Source organism: Callithrix jacchus, chromosome 5, assembly GCF_049354715.1.
Source record: "Callithrix jacchus isolate 240 chromosome 5, calJac240_pri, whole genome shotgun sequence".
In the NCBI taxonomy this organism is placed as follows: domain Eukaryota; kingdom Metazoa; phylum Chordata; class Mammalia; order Primates; family Cebidae; genus Callithrix; species Callithrix jacchus.
The window spans coordinates 140,545,948-140,561,571 of record NC_133506.1 but is presented as its reverse complement, the minus strand read 5'-3'; the positions used below and the strand labels follow the sequence as shown (position 1 = coordinate 140,561,571).

Sequence of the window (15,624 nt, the reverse complement as noted above, 5' to 3'; positions counted from 1 at the left end):
GGTTATTTAAAATTTGTTTGGATATGCCTACAGCCTAGAGTTTTGTCAGTTTTTGTTCAGAAAGCGTTTGAAAGGAATGTGATATCCACTTAAAGGTGCAATGTGTTTATGGTAATAAATCAAACTCATTAGATTTTTTTGTCTTCCTAACCTAACAGTTACTGAAAGTTACATGTGAATCTTCCACTCTAGTGGATTTGTTGGTAGTTCTGTCTTTTTGGTTTTTTGTTTGTTTGTTTGTTTTTGAGACGGAGTCTCCCTCTGTCACCCAGGCTGAAGTGCAGTGGCACGATTTTGGCTCACTGCAACCTCTGCCTCCCGGGTTCGAGCAATAATCCTGCCTCAGCCTCCCAAGTAGCTGGGATTGCAGGTGCCTGCCACCATGCTCGGCTAATTTTTTTTTTTTGTATTTAGTAGCAACAGAGTTTCACCATGTTGGCCAGGCTTGTCTTGGACTCCTGACCTCAGGTGATCTGGCCTCCTCAGCTTCCCAAAGTGCTGGGATTACAGGTATGAGCTACCATACCCAGCACCCAATTTTCTTTTCAGTGTGTCTAATCTGCCTTTTAATCTGCCTAGTGAGTTTTTAATGTATATTTTATTGAAGTATATTAACATACAATAAAATTCACAAATCTCAGTTGTACAGTTTGGTGATGGTATGTGACTGTGTGTACCCCTGTAATTACCATCCAAATCAAACATAAGTCTATTGATACAGATATTTCTTTTATTGTATTGCTCATAGAAGTTTTCTTGTGATATCTTGCTCCTTTTTAACAAAAATTATTGTAAAATTCAACATAAAATTTACCATTCATATTGTTGTGTAATCATCACCAAAATTTATCACTATCTCCAGAACTTTTTCATTATCCCAAACTGGAACTATATTCCCATTAAACAGCAACGTCTCATTTCTTCCTCCCTCCAATCCCTGGTAACCATGATTTTACTTTCTATGAATTTGACTATTTTAGTTGCCTCATATAAGAGGGATCATACAGTATTTGTGCTTTTTTGTCTGGGTTATCTTACTTGGCATAATATTTTCAAAGTTCATCCATGTTGTAATATATCTCAGGACTTCATTCCTTTGTTGTTGTTGTTTTGAGGCAGGGTCTTGCTCTGTCACACAGGCTGGAGTGCAGTGGTGCAATCATGGCTTCTTGTAGTCTTCACCTCCCAGGCTCAAGCGAACTTCCCACTTCAGCCTGCCCAGTAGCTGGGACTACAGGTGCAAGCCACCAGGCCCGGCTAGTTTTTGTAGAGATGAGGTTTTGCCATGTTTCCCAGGCTGGTCTGGAACCCCGGAATTTAAGCAATCCACCCGCCTCAGCCTCCCAAAATGCCGGGATTACCACTGTCTGCTATCACTTCATTCCTTTTTATTTCTGAATAATATTCCATTATGTGAATATGCCATGTTTTGTTTATCCATTCATTTATTAATGAACCTTGGTTCAGTCTATTTAAACCCTTGCTTTTAGTTCTTTTGGATGTATAGCTGGAAGTAGAATTACTGGCTTATGTGATAATTTTATGTTCGATTTTTTTGAGAAGCTGCCATACTATCTTCCCTAGTGGCTGTTCCGTTTTTTGTTTGGCTGTACCATTTCTCCATTCCCACCAGCAGTGTACAGAAGTTCCAGTTTCTCCACAACCTCACCAACACTTGTTATTTTCTGATATGTCTGTTCTCATGGATGTGAGGTGGTATCTTGCTGTTTTGATTCAGGTTTTCCTAATGATTTGGTATGTTGGGCATCTTTTCATGTGCTTGGCTATTTGTATATCTTCTTTGGAGAAATGTCTGTTAACCTCCTTTTTGTATTTTTTTGTCTTTAATTTTTTTTTTTTTTGAACTGGAGTTTCCCTCTTGTTGCCCAGGCTGGAGTGCGATGGCACAATCTTGGCTCGCCACAACCTCACTTCCCTGATTCTCCTGCCTCAGCCTCCTGAGTAGCTGGGATTATAGGGATGTGCCACCATGCCCATCTAATTTTGTATTTATTTATTTATTTTTCTTTTACACAGAGTCTCGCTTTGTTGCCAGGCTGGAGTGCAGTGGCACGATCTCCGCTCGCTGCAACCTCTGCCTCCTGCGTTCAAGTGATTCCCCTGCCTCAGCCTCTTGAGTAGCTGGGACTAGGCACGTGCCACCATGCCCAACTAATTTTTGTATTTTTAGTAGAGACGGGGTTTCACCATGTTGGCCACGATGGTCACAAGGTGATCTCTTCACCTTGTGATCTGCCTGCCTCGGCCTCCCAAAGTGCTGGGATTACAGGCATGAGCCACCACCACGCCTGGCCCAAATTTTGTATTTTTAATAGAGACGGGGTTTCTCCATGTTGCTCAGGCTGGTCTCAAACTCCCCACCTTAGGTGATCTGCCTGCCTCAGCCTCCCAAAGTGTTGAGATTTTAAGTGTGAGCCACTGTGCCTGGCCTTTTTTATTTTTTAATCTGGTTAATGGTTTTTTGTTTTTGAGTTGTAGGAGTTCTTCATAGATTACAGATACCAACCTTCTATCAGATAAGTAAATGATTTATAGTATTTTCTCCCATTCTGTGGATTGCCTTTTCATTCTTTTGATAGTGTCATTTGATATACAAAAGTTTTTAATTTTGGTAGAGTCTCCTTTTTACATTTTTAGTTCTTTTAAATATTTTATATTCTGTTTCTTATATTTCCAATACCTGTGAGTTTTGTTGGTCTGATTCTCTGATCCTTCAGTTTGTTTTCTGTAAACTTGTAGTGGCTTATTTCCTCTTGTGTTTAGTGAAATTTATGTATATTAACTCTTGAAATGTTTATGAAAAGCTCTGAAGCCTGGACTCCTCCAAGTGCCTAGGTACATAAACACAGGACCACTTTAATTTTATTGCCTAAAAGTTTTTTGGACCACATGGGTCCTGTTGTGATGGGCAAGAGACCTGTTGTGGGCCTGCTTGGGGTTGTTCATTGTTTGAAGTAATTAGCCTCTTCCATCTGCTGTCAAGGTCCAAACTGGCAGGTTAATTCTTCCCTCCCTTCTCCCTTCTTTTTCTCTTTCTTGGCCCCCCTCCTTCCTGGTTTGTTTTGTTTATTTTTTAAATAGTTTACCTTTGCGCTGAGGATCCCAGCTTTATATGGAGGGATATGTTAGATCCCTACCTGAGATGGGCCCTGGCTGTAATCTCCTGTCTTCTTTACCCTAGGTAGCTGTCAAAATGGAACTTCAAGGTCACTGGAGATTGGCACGTGTCTCCAGGGTAAACACATGAGTGTTTGCATTTATCTTTGGATCTCTGCTTTTGCTTCTATTTTAGCTTTTGATGATTCCTTAATTTCTTTTAAGCTCAGTTATGCATTTAAATTTTTAAAAAAATTTTGTCCACCATTTATTTTATTTTAGCAGAAGAGTTGTTTAAGATCAGCTGTACCATTGGGAATGGAAGGCCCACTTATTTAAGGAAATGCAAGGTTTTAAACGGATAGAAAAATGCATAGAGTAATAAAAATTATGTTCATGTGCCTACCTCCTAGATTAGCAAATGTTCAAATTGATGTTTCGCATATAGTCTTTTAAAAATACATAAATATCACAGATACAATTGAAGCCCCCTTTGAGTCCCTGTAGACATCATTCCCTGCCTTGTCCTCATTCTCCAGCAGCCTCGCAGCTGCTTATCCTTCCTTCCATGCTTTTATACTCTTCAGACAAATATAAATAACATACTATTGAGTTTTAAAAATTTCATATAAATGGTATATTGTACATGTCTTGTCATTTGCCATTTTCATTCAGGATAATTTTCAGGGGTTATCTAGGTTGGTAAATATATCTCTAGTTCAATTTTTAATGTCTTTATAAGCCACTGTATGACTACAGTGTATTCTCTTTTGGTGGAAACTTATTTATTTATTTATTTTGAGACGGAGTCTCGATCTTGTCGCCCGGGAGTGCAGTGGCACGATCTCAGCTCGCTGCAACCTCTGCCTCCCGGGTTCAAGCAATTCCCCTGCCTCAGCCTCCTTAGTAGCTGGGATTGCAGGCATGCGACATCACACCCAGCTAATTTTTGTATTTTTAGTAGAGTCAGGGTTTCACTGTGTTGGCCGGGATGGTCTCAATCTCTTGACCACGTGATCCGCCTGCCTCAGCCTTCCAAAGTGCTGGGATTACAGGCATAGGTCAACCGTGCCTCGCCTTGGTGGAAATTTAAATTGTTACTTCTTGTACCTTTTTTTTTTTTTCTATTATAGTATTGTAGGAACATCTTTGTGGCCTTTGTATGTATGTGGGAGAGGGGAGAGATTCTCCGGAATAAATGCCTAGAAGGTGGTAGAAGTGGACCTTGCTGGTTGACACCTTCAGCTTTTTTTGGATAAGTCTCCATTCTAAGTGGTTGTTCCATTTTATATTACCATTACCAGTTTATAATGATAACCCAGACTTCACCAAACACTTTTTTTTTTTTTTTTTTTTGAGATGGAGTCTGGCTCTGTCACCCAGTCTGGAGTGCAGTGGCGAAATCTTGGCTTCGAGTGATTCTCTCACCTCAGCTCCCTCTGTAGCTGGGACTGCAGGCTCGTGCCACCACGGCTGGCTAATTTTTGTATTTTTATAGAGATGGGGTTTTGCCATGTGGCCCAGGCTGGTCTTGAGCTCCTGACATCAAGCCATTTACCTGCCTTGGCCTCCCAAAGTGCTGGCGTGAGCTACCGAGCCTATCCCCAAACACTTGTTTTTGCATTTAATTTTTGTCCAGTCAAGGAGTCAGAAATGATATTTCCTTGTTTTAATTTGCATTTCCATAGTGTTACTACTGAGGTTGAGTGTGTTGTCATGTTTATTTTCCATTTTTACTTTCTACTCTGAATTGTCTAGCTTATTGTTCATTGGCAACTTTTTTTTTTTTTTTTGAGATGGAGTCTCGCTATGCTGCCAGGCTGGAGTGCAGTCGCGTGATCTTGGCTCACTGCAACTTCTGCCTCCCGGGTTCAAGCAGTTCTCCTGCCTCAGCCTCCCGTGTAGCTGGGACTACAGGTGTATGCCACCACGCCCATCTAATTTTTGTATTTTTTAGTAGAGGCAGGATTTCACCATGCTGGCCAGGATGGTCTCGATTTCTAGACCTTGTGATCCACCCGCCTTGTCCTCCCAAAGTGCTGAGATTACAGGTGTGAGCCACATGCCTGGCCCCCATTGGCAACTTTTCTATTACATTTTGTATTTGTTTGGATTAGGTTTGGCAGCATTAATAAAAAATGAATTGCAGTGTTTTTTAAAAAGATAGGTTTAGCTGGCCGGGCGCGGTGGCTCAAGCCTGTAATCCCAGCACTTTGGGAGGCCAAGGCGGGTGGATCCCGAGGTCAAGAGATCGAGACCATCCTGGTTAACATGGTGAAACCCCGTCTCTACTAAAAATACAAAAAATTAGCTGAGCATGGTAGCGCGTGCCTATAATCCCAGCTACTCAGGAGGCTGAGGCAGGAGAATTGCCTGAACCCAGGAGGCGGAGGTTGCGGTGAGCCGAAATCGCGCCATTGCACTCCAGCCTGGGTAACAAGAGCGAAACTCCATTTCAAAAAAAAAAGATAGGTTTAGTTTTTCTCACACAAAAAATATGGATATGTCTGTCTGTCTATCTATCTATCCATCCATCTATCTATCTATCTATCTATCTATCTATCTATCTATCTGGTTTAGTGGCCGCAGGGGCTCACAATTCTGTTTTAAAACAGTCAGAGTCTCTAATTGCATGTGTTTTAACCCAACAAATAACCATAATAGTTTTTATAAGAAAAAGTTTGACATCAAATTTATGTTTTACTTTTTGTCAATCATATTACCACGATTTTTTTGATACATACGCAAGATTCTAACTTCTATATGTTAGAATCTATATGTTAAAGGGTGTCTTTGATCTTTTCAGTCTTCTCATGGTCCCAGATGATTAGTGGAACTACAGCTATCCTGTCTAACTTCTAGGGAGCAGAAAAGAAGGTGTGCTCCTAGCTGAATCATCTCTCTTTAGGGAATCCCACCTGAAACTTTGCTAATATCTTACTGGCCAGAACTTAATTCCATAGATCCTCATAGCTAGAAATGGGTTTAGGTGGGTGCATTGCTGCTGAGCAAATAAAATTGGGATTTTGTTACTAAGGAAGGAGGGAAAATAAAGGCGTACTTGTCAATTTCTGCTATAAATTGTCTTTTTCTTTTGTGAATGTTTTTATGTTCTGAATATTAATCCTTTGTTAATTATATCCAGTGCAATTATTGTCTTCTCATCTGTGACTAGTCTTTCACTTTACTTAATGGTGCCTTTAAATTTAGTAGGTTATGATTTTAATATAGTCAAATTTGCTAATTTTTAAAAAGAATTTTTGCCTTTTATTTATTAAGTTTTTCTCTACTTTGACTTCATACTTCCCTCTGTTTTCTTCCTATTATTGAAAGTTTTGCTTTTCATTTTTAAATCTCAATTTCACCTGGAATTTATACAAAATATGAATAACTGTCTAATTTTACGTTTTTCCTTAGAAATTGCCATTTGTTCCAGCACTGTTTAAACAGAGTATACAAAGTCTGTTTTTTTTCCTCATTGATTTGTCATATGTCATAGGTCTGTTGCTGGGAATTTTCTCCACTCCATTGTTTTTGTCTGCTCTAATACTGTTTTTAAGAATTACTATTATGTCTTTATAAGTATTTAGATTTAGTTGGGTATCACCTTCTTATTTTTTAAAATTAATTGACCCTTTTGGCCCTTTACTCTTACATGTGTTAGGATTATCTTGTCGTATAAACCCTACTGGATTTTAATTGGAATTGTATTACTTGTTATAGATTAATATTGGGAGACCTGCATATACATTTTTAAGTGCAGTTCTTGTGAGATACTCATCAGCAACATTTTGTAGGTTTCTCAACTAGTGTGCTACAGAAATGGGATTAGAAACCAGGTCTTTCTGGTTCTGTAGCTGTGATATTGTGTAAAGGGGTTTTTGAGATAGGGCAGACCTGTTTGCAAATGGAAAGAAGGGATGACTGCTAAGGATAACTTTTAAGGTGAGATGGAGAGAAGAGAGAGACGAAGAAGGAACTGAAGCTTTATGTGAGAGAGGAGGACATAGATTTAAGAGACAGTTATGAAGGAGAGAATATTTTGCGAGAAATTGGAGAAGGTGATAGAGGAAGAACATTGGGAGGAAAAGAGACTTAAGATATATAAAGGAGCTCATCATTACTAGAAGGCCATTTTTGAAAGGACAACTTTCAAATTTGAAAGGGTAGCTTTGCTAGGGAAACAGGAATTACTTAGGGCAGTGACTGTCAAATTTGTTTTGCTAGAAAGGTCCAACACCTGAAATTTATAGTATTCTTTGTGGAATATTATGAAATATTGTTATGGAAAATTTAAAGTAACAAAATATTTTATTTTGTGTTAATGGATTTAAATTGAGATAGGATCAATGGTAACCTCCAAAGGGTAAGGAAAGATTATGGGGGGAAAATTGAAAGTTGAGCACATTTTTATCATTAACTTAAATTTTTTAGTAAATGAGTCAAAGACTATCAGTATTTATGTTGTTGGGTGGTACATCTATCATTTTCTAATTAGACTGTTAAACCATCTGTCTTAGTCCATTTTCTGCTGCAAGAATAGAGTACTACAGGCTGGGTGATTTATAAACGAAAATTTTTTTTTTTTTTTTTGAGATGGAGTCTCTCTCTGTCAGCCAGGCTGGAGTGCAGTGGCGCGATCTTGGCTCACTGCAACCTCTGCCTCCTGGGTTTCAAGCAGTTCTCTGCCTCAGCCTCCCGAGTAGCTGGGATTATAGGCATCTGCCATCATGCTCGGCTTATTTTTATATTTTCAGTAGAGATGGAGTTTTTCAACATTGGTCAGGCTGGTCTCCAACTCATGACCTCAGGTGACCCCCTGCCTCAGCCTCCCAAAGTGCTGGGATTACAGGTGTGAGCCATCTTGCCTGGCCAAGAACAGAAATTTATTTGGCTCATGGTTCTGGAGGCTGGGAAGTCCAAGAACCTGGTGCCAGAATCCGATGAGGGCCTTCTAGCTGTGTTATCCTGTGGCAGAAGGACAAGTGAGCATAAGAGAGAGAGGGAGGGGGAGAGGGAGGAAGAGAGAGAGAAAGAGGGCTGAATTTAACCTTTTATCAGGACCCCACTCTTGAGTTGATGACATTAGTCTATTAATAAGGGCCAAACACTCATGACCTAATCACCTAATCATTGCCCCATATCCCAATACTGTTAAAATGGCAATTAAGGCTTGGCGCGGTGTCTCACGTCTATAATCCTAGCACTTTGGGAGGCCAAGGTGGGTGCATCACCTGAGGTCAGGAGTTCAAGACCAGCCTGGCCATCGTGGTGAAACCCTATCTTTAAATGACAATTAAATTTTATCATGGGTTTTGGTGAACAGATTCGAACCATAGCACCATATCTCTCTCAAAGATAAATAAGAAATTAAACCTAAGAAATCCTTAAATGAGCTCTATAATATGACTTGAACACGTATTTTCTTTTCTAGTTTTGTAGCTTATTTTATATCTACCAGTAGTGCCTGGTTTTTGTGTGTTTTTTAATGGTCCTATAAATGATATGTATATTTAGCCAAGAATATTCAGATTTCTCTACTAGGTAACTGAAAGATATTATTCTACCCAACTGTATTTCCCCAGCACAGTAATACTTAAGGCGGTTCAAAGCATGGGCTTTAACATCATATAGACTTAAGGTCAAATTCTGGTTATGATACTTGTTAACTTTGTCATCTTGGGTGTGCAACACTATCTGAATCCTATTTTCTCCATATGTAAAAGGGGGGAAATAATTCCTACAGGGATGTTTGGGGTTTAAATGAGATGATGTGTGTAAAGTATTTAGCCTTCTGCCTGGCAAATAAGTAGTAGACGTTGTTAATAGTAGTAAAAAAGTTACAATTATTGCTGCCCAGGGAAAAGAAGAGTCTAAAGGTCCTGTAGAAAATTAGTTGGGCGTGCTGGTGTGTGCCTGTAGTCTCCAGTTACTCGAGGAGCTGAGGCATGAGAATCGCTTGAACCCGGGAGGCGGAGGTTGCAGCGAACTGAGATTGCACCACTGCACTTCAGCCTGGGCAACACGGTGAGACTCTGTCTCAAAACAAAACAAAACAAAACAAAAAAGATCCTGTAGAATTTGACAATTGGGATTCCTGATTTTTTTGAGGAAAGGATTAGTAACATGATGGAGGAAGAAGCCAGAATGAATCAGTGCAGGCAGAAATTACAGACTCGATGAATTATTATGTGACTGTTTAGTGCCTGCCTTTCCTAACAGAATTCTATAAGGGCAGGGCTTTTTCCCTTTAGCATCCCTAGTTTCTGGTATGGTGCTTGGCATATAGTCAGCCCTTAAAAATACTCTTTGAATAGAGAGAGACAAAGAAGGAACTGAGGCTTTATGTGAGAGAGGAGGACGTAGATTTAAGAGACAGTTATGATGTTAGTAAATAATTTAGGTGTTAGTAAATGATCTTTAGAGTTCTAATTTTGGATTCCTCTAGAACACTGATGGTGTTCTCCAGGAGATTTTGTGAACCGAAGGCAACTGAGCTGGGCTGGAGGCTCATGCTGCAGTTTGGGGCTAGAAACCCCAGTCAATTGAGCTAGGAATTTGTGAGCTCCACCTCTGGAAACACATCTCAGTTTTTTTCCCGTCCTTGTTTTTATTTTCCTGAAGATCCTTGGGATGGTCTTGGCTCTCTACTACCACCTCCTATTGCTTCCAAACCTTTGAGGTCACAGTGAACTATGATCATGCCACTGCACTCCACTCTGGGTGACAGAATAACACCGTGTCTTAAAAAACAAAACAAAACAAAAAGGCTGAGTACGGTGGCTTATGCCTGTAATCCTGGCACTTTGGGAGGCCGAGGTGGAGGTCGCAGTGAGCTGAGATCATGCCACTGCACTCCATCATGGGAGACGGAGTAAAACTATGTCTCTTAAAAAAAAAAATCAAAAAACAAAACAAAGCAATAAAACAAAAACCCCACAAACTCATCTTGTTGAACTTAGAGAAGGTGGTGGGAATAAAAAATCTGAAAATTGGCTGGGCATGATGGCTTCCACCCATAATCCTAGCACTTTGGGAGGCCAAGGCAGGCAGATCACTGGAGGACAGGAGTTGGAGGGCAGGTTGGGCAGTATAGTGAGACCCTGTCTCTACAAAAAAATACAAAAATTAGCTGGGCTTGGTGGCATGTGCCTGTAGTCCTGGCTACTGAGGAGGCTGAGGCAGGAGGATCACTAGAGCCCAGGAGGTTGAGGCTGCAGTGAGCCATGATCGTGCTACTGTATTCCAGTCTGGGCAGCAGAGTAGGTCTCAAAAACAAACAAAAAAACCCAAAATGCAGACAAACAAAATAATTTGAAAATGGAAAGACAAAAATACCTACTTCTAGAATATAGTAAGCTGCTCAGTTTTTTGTTTTTTTTTTGTGGGGGGTGTCAGGGGATATAAGCTCTTACTCTGTCACATAGCCTGCAGTGCAGTGGCATGATCTTGGCTCACTGCAACCTCTGTCTCCCCAGTACAAGTGATTCTCCTGCCTCAGCCTCCCTAGTAGCTGGGATTACAGACTCCTGCCACCATGCCCAGCTATTTTGGTGTTTTTAGTAGAGACAAGGTTTCATCCTGTTGGCAAGGTTGGTCTTAAACCCCTGACCTCAGGTGATCCACCCGCCTTGGCCTCCCAAAGTGCTGGGATTATAGACTTGAGCCACCACACCAGGCTTCACAGTTCTCCACCCTCCCCTACTTCCCTACTCAGAGTCTCACTCTGTCTCGAAGGTCGGAGTGTGCAGAGGTGCAATCTTGGCTCACTGCAACCTCCGCCTCCAGGGTTCTAGCAATTCTCCTACTTCATCCTCCCGAATAGCTGGGATTATGTGTCCCCTACCACGCCCGGCTAATTTTTTATGTATTTGTACATAGAGATGGGGTTTCACCATGTTAGCCAGGCTGGTTTCGAACTCCTGACCCCAGGTGATTCACCCACCTTGGCCTACCAAAGTGTTGGGATTACAGGCATGAGCCACCACACCCCTGACTCTCAGTTTTATTAGTAAATTCTTTTTTTTTTCTTTTTTTTGAGATGGAGTCTTGCTCTGCGCCCAGGCTAGAGTGCAGTGGCACAGTATCTGCTCACTGCAACCTCTGCCTCCCTGGTGTGATTCTCCTGCCTCAGTCTCCTAAGTAGCTGAGATTACAGGTCCCTGCCACGGCACCCAACTAATTTTTGTATTTTTTAGTAGAGATGGGTTTTCACCATGTTGGTTAGGCTGGTCTTGAACTCCTTACCTCATGATCCTCTCACTTCTGTCTCCCAAAGTGCTGGGATTACAGGCATGAGCCACACTCGGCTTTTTTTTTTTTTTTTTTTGAGACAAGAGTCTTGCTTTGTCTCCCAGGCTGGAGTGCAGTGGCAGGATCTCAGCTCACTGCAACCTCTGCCTCCTGGGTTCAAGCAATTTTCCTGCCTCAGCCTCCCAAGTAGCTGGGATTACAGGCATGTGCCACTACGCCCAGCTAATTTTTTTGTATTTTTGTTAGAGACGGGTTTGGCCATGTTGGCCAGGCTGGTCTCAAACCCCTGATCTTGTGATCTGCCCACCTTGGCCTCCCAAAGTACTGGAATTACAGGCATGAGCCACCACGCCCAGCCTTTTTTAAAAAAAAATTGAGAGGGATTCTCATTCTGTTGCCCAGGTTGGAGTGCAGCAGCAGGATCTCAGCTCAGCAACCTCCGCTGCCTGGGTTCATGTGATTCTCATGCCTCGGCCTCCCGAGTAGCTGGGATTTACAGGCATGCACCACCATGCCTGGCTAATTTTTTTGTATTTTTAGTAGAGACAGGGTTTCGCTGTGTTGGCCAGTTGGGTCTCGAACTCCTGACCTCAGGTGATCTGCCCGCCTCGGCCTCCCAAAGTGCTGAGATTACAGGTGTGAGCCACCATGCCCAAATTCTTTTTTTAAAAAATATTAAAGAATTTAACACAATTCTTTCTCTTTCTGTTTCTCTCTTTCTTTCTTTTTTTTGAGACACAGTTTCACTTGGTCACCCAGGCTGGAGTGCAGTGGTGCCATATGGGCTCATTGCAACCTCCACCCCTTGGGTTCAAACGATTCTCATGCCTCTGCCTCCGCGTAGCTGGGATGACAGGTGTGTACCACCACACTCAGTTTATATTTTTGCATTTTTAGCAAAGCCTGGGTTTTACCATGTTGCCCAGCCTGGTCTCAAATTCCTGATCTCAAGTCATCCACGCGCCTTGACCTCCTAAAGTGCTGGGATTACAGGATTGAGCCACAGCAACCAGCCAACACAATTCTTTAATGGAAATATTTTCATTTTTATCTAGAGAACTGTAGAGGGTGCTATTTCATTAGAAATAGTAGTCTGAATCTGCTTTAGCTAATTATAAGAATTCTCTGAAGCCAGAGCTTCATAGTAGTTAATTTTTCTTGTGTGAATTTTTTTTTTTACTATTTTGACTGAAATTAGAGTGAGACTGATGTTGCATAATTGATATAATTTATAATGAATGTTGATCTAATATAATTGATTATAACATTTTTCATTTTCTAGATTATTTGATATAGTTGAAATGATGACTTGCCCTCTTCATACAATGGTTTGAATAATAGAGGTTTATTTTCCTGCCATCTACCTCCAACCCCCTTTCCCAAATTTAGTATTTGTAAGTCTTAATAGTTTAAAAGTACAGGAATGTACATTTTATGTAGATCTGGTTCAGAAGATTATTATCTGTAGAAGAATGATTGTTAAACCAAAATGGTATTTAAAAACTTGGGGACAGACTTCAAAAATTGTTTTTGTTAAATTAGAAGTCTGGATTTTTTGAGTGATTAATTTATTATTCAGAAATATGTTCCATAAATTCCAAACTTAAACTGTTCCCAAGTTTTTCTGGTTTGATAGTGATTTTAGAAAACTTAAGGTAGAGTTATTTGATCCTCTGAATTAAAGGATTGCTTTTGAAACTGATTTTTAGTAACTTGGATTCTATTTCTCCTGTCCTGCAGAATTTTCAAATTATTTGAACTAGGTCAAGTTAGTCCAAGTGGTATATTTTGGAATAAAAGGTGATAATAAATAAGTCAGCTAAATGTTTAAAAAAATACAGAAAAGTTATATAAGTATCTATTTTTTTTAAATGCAAGTTTTTAAAAACCTTTAAAAAGGATTCTGACTCAAACCTTGCCAGGATTTTTCTTTTTCTGAAACCATATTTTAAACATTTATTATCAAGTTTTATACTATAGTTCTTTAAAAAGTTAAGCAAGAATTTGTCCCTCTTGCTCCCAATAGTGCAAGCATTTTCTGTTCTTGTGGGTTAAACTATTGCTGTTATTCAAGCTTTCTCATTAAATAAGTGTATCCGTTTTTGTTTTTAACTCTCAAGGCACCACCTTCCATGGTCAATAATGAACAACGCCAGCATGCAGAGCACATATTCTTATCATTTAGGAAATCAAAATCACCATTTGCAGTTTGCAAGCATATTTTGGGTAAGTATTCACGTTAAAAAATATAAAGTATTTTGGCATAATCAGATCGGGGTTTGCTGTCTTAAACATTATTTTAAATTCCTTTTTAAAAATCAGGTTTATACAGTTATAATTTTTAAATTAATAATCATTCTACTGGAGTGGCTTTAAAGATATTCCGTAAAGCCAGGCAGGAAACTTTGTTTTCACATTGGATTCTTTTTCCGCCCTAGATATAGTGTTCCATAATTTGTTTTATTATTGACCATAACATGAAGGCTGTTAATAGTAGAGAAAAAATTTAGTAATTTTTCAGTTATTTTCAAATGTCAATTATTACAGGATATGTACTATAATATCTTTTAGCCCAGTGTTAGTTTTAAAATTAAGATTGTTTTTGGAGTTTTCTACATTTCCTTTTAGTTGTTTTTCACAGTTTTTTTTTTTAAACCATTTAGTTTGTACTCAGCTTGCTTAATGAATATTAGTCTTGTCTGGGTAGGGTATTGCTCTATATATCCTAAAATAAAACACCAATTTTTACTTTTGTCAAATATGTTTTATAAATATCTTCTGTTTGACATGTACAGAAAAGATTTCCTCTAAAACAGTTGCAAGAAATATAACTCTCTTATCCAAAGATGGCATTTTCTAAGAGTTATATACGATGTTGCCATCTGTCTCTTAGGTATTTTTCAATAACAGAGAGACTTCGTTGGTTATTGTTGTTTTATAACCTGATTACTGCTGGCTGATTTTTTTTTTAGTAGGAGCCATCTTTTGTAAGGCTCTGGAAGGCTACTTGAGTCATCTGTGACCATAAAATTGGTTAGTTGAGTATTAGAAACTAAAACATCTGCTTTTATTCTTGTGCTTTTAGTAAGACTTATCAATAGCTACCAGTAGGCTAGTTTCCAGATTAAAATAAACTACAACTAAAGTTATGTGTTAAAAATGCTTTACATATAAGGGCTTATGAAAGAGAGTTGTTTGATTGTAGTGGAAAGAGTGATGATGTAGCAACTATGACATCTAGGTGCCAGTGGTGCACCTTGAGGAAGTCACTTCACCTCTCTGGGCCTCTTTTGCATCTGCCTCATGGCAATAATGATACCATTTGTCTTAATGGATTTGCTATCTTAAGTTGTTTTGTGAGGTAAAAATATAATTAATTTTCATTATGTAAAAGCACTATGTGAACTGTAAGGTAAAAGTCATGGCCATATACTTGATTTTAAACAGCTTTCAAAAAATATAATCGGCTTAAGAAATGCTATGTTCTCTGTTTGCAAGGGACTAGCAGCAGTGCTGAAGGTGGCTCTGGTCTCATTCAGGAGTTAGGTCTTAGCAGAGGAACAGGTTCAACAACTACTTTTTAAATACTCGCTGAAGCCATTTTAATTAATGAATTCACTTATTTCAGTGGTCAGCTTTTATAGTTGGATGGATTCGTTTCTGGCACTAAGAAGATTTATCTTATACCTGTGCAGGATATTTAAGTCAATGTTAAATGAAGCAAAACTAAACAGCATAAAGAGTTTAAGGGGGCATTAACTCATCCTTACTGCCTTGAAATTGTTCAGGATTAATAGATTTAGAAAACCATCGTGTTAAACTATTAACCTAAAATAATTTGAGTCTGGTTTTCATGGCATATGCCTTAATGACATTGACTAGGATTTCATCAGTGTTTCATCTGACTTTGTATTGGAATTCAGTGTCATTCTACACTAGTTGAGAAATAGTTGATCTAAGTTATAAGTATTTTATTAGAGCATATTTGTTTATACCACTTTTCCTTTTTAGAATATGTAAATTTTATGAAGTATTGTTGCTTTGTTATGATTGAGCTTGTTTTGGAATACTTTTGTTTTCCTGATAAAATTTTTCAAAGAGTAGTATTGCTAGTTCTGGCCATGCTTTTAAAATCAGTTTGGGTTTTGAGACTTGACTATTTAAAAGGTGGAGTGCATGTATTACAAGCATAATCATTAATGTACTGCAAAGCCCTGTGTTACATTAATGTTTACATCTAAACTTCACGGAAAA

General features: G+C 39.2%; 1 protein-coding gene across 5 annotated transcripts in view; it reads left to right on the top strand.

The window, feature by feature from the left end:
* The window catches only part of XPO4 (exportin 4), a 119,213-nt gene that overhangs the window by 16,516 nt on the left and 87,073 nt on the right, over positions 1-15,624 (top strand). For all 5 annotated transcript variants that reach the window (XR_013536143.1, XM_054256684.2, XM_078375120.1 and 2 more), the window contains exon 2: positions 13,491-13,596. Coding sequence is in view for 2 of the 5 variants with exons in the window: in XM_054256684.2 (XP_054112659.1) it covers positions 13,491-13,596 (106 nt within the window). In the remaining 3 variants the exon portion in view is untranslated. The remainder of the gene's footprint in view (positions 1-13,490; positions 13,597-15,624) is intronic.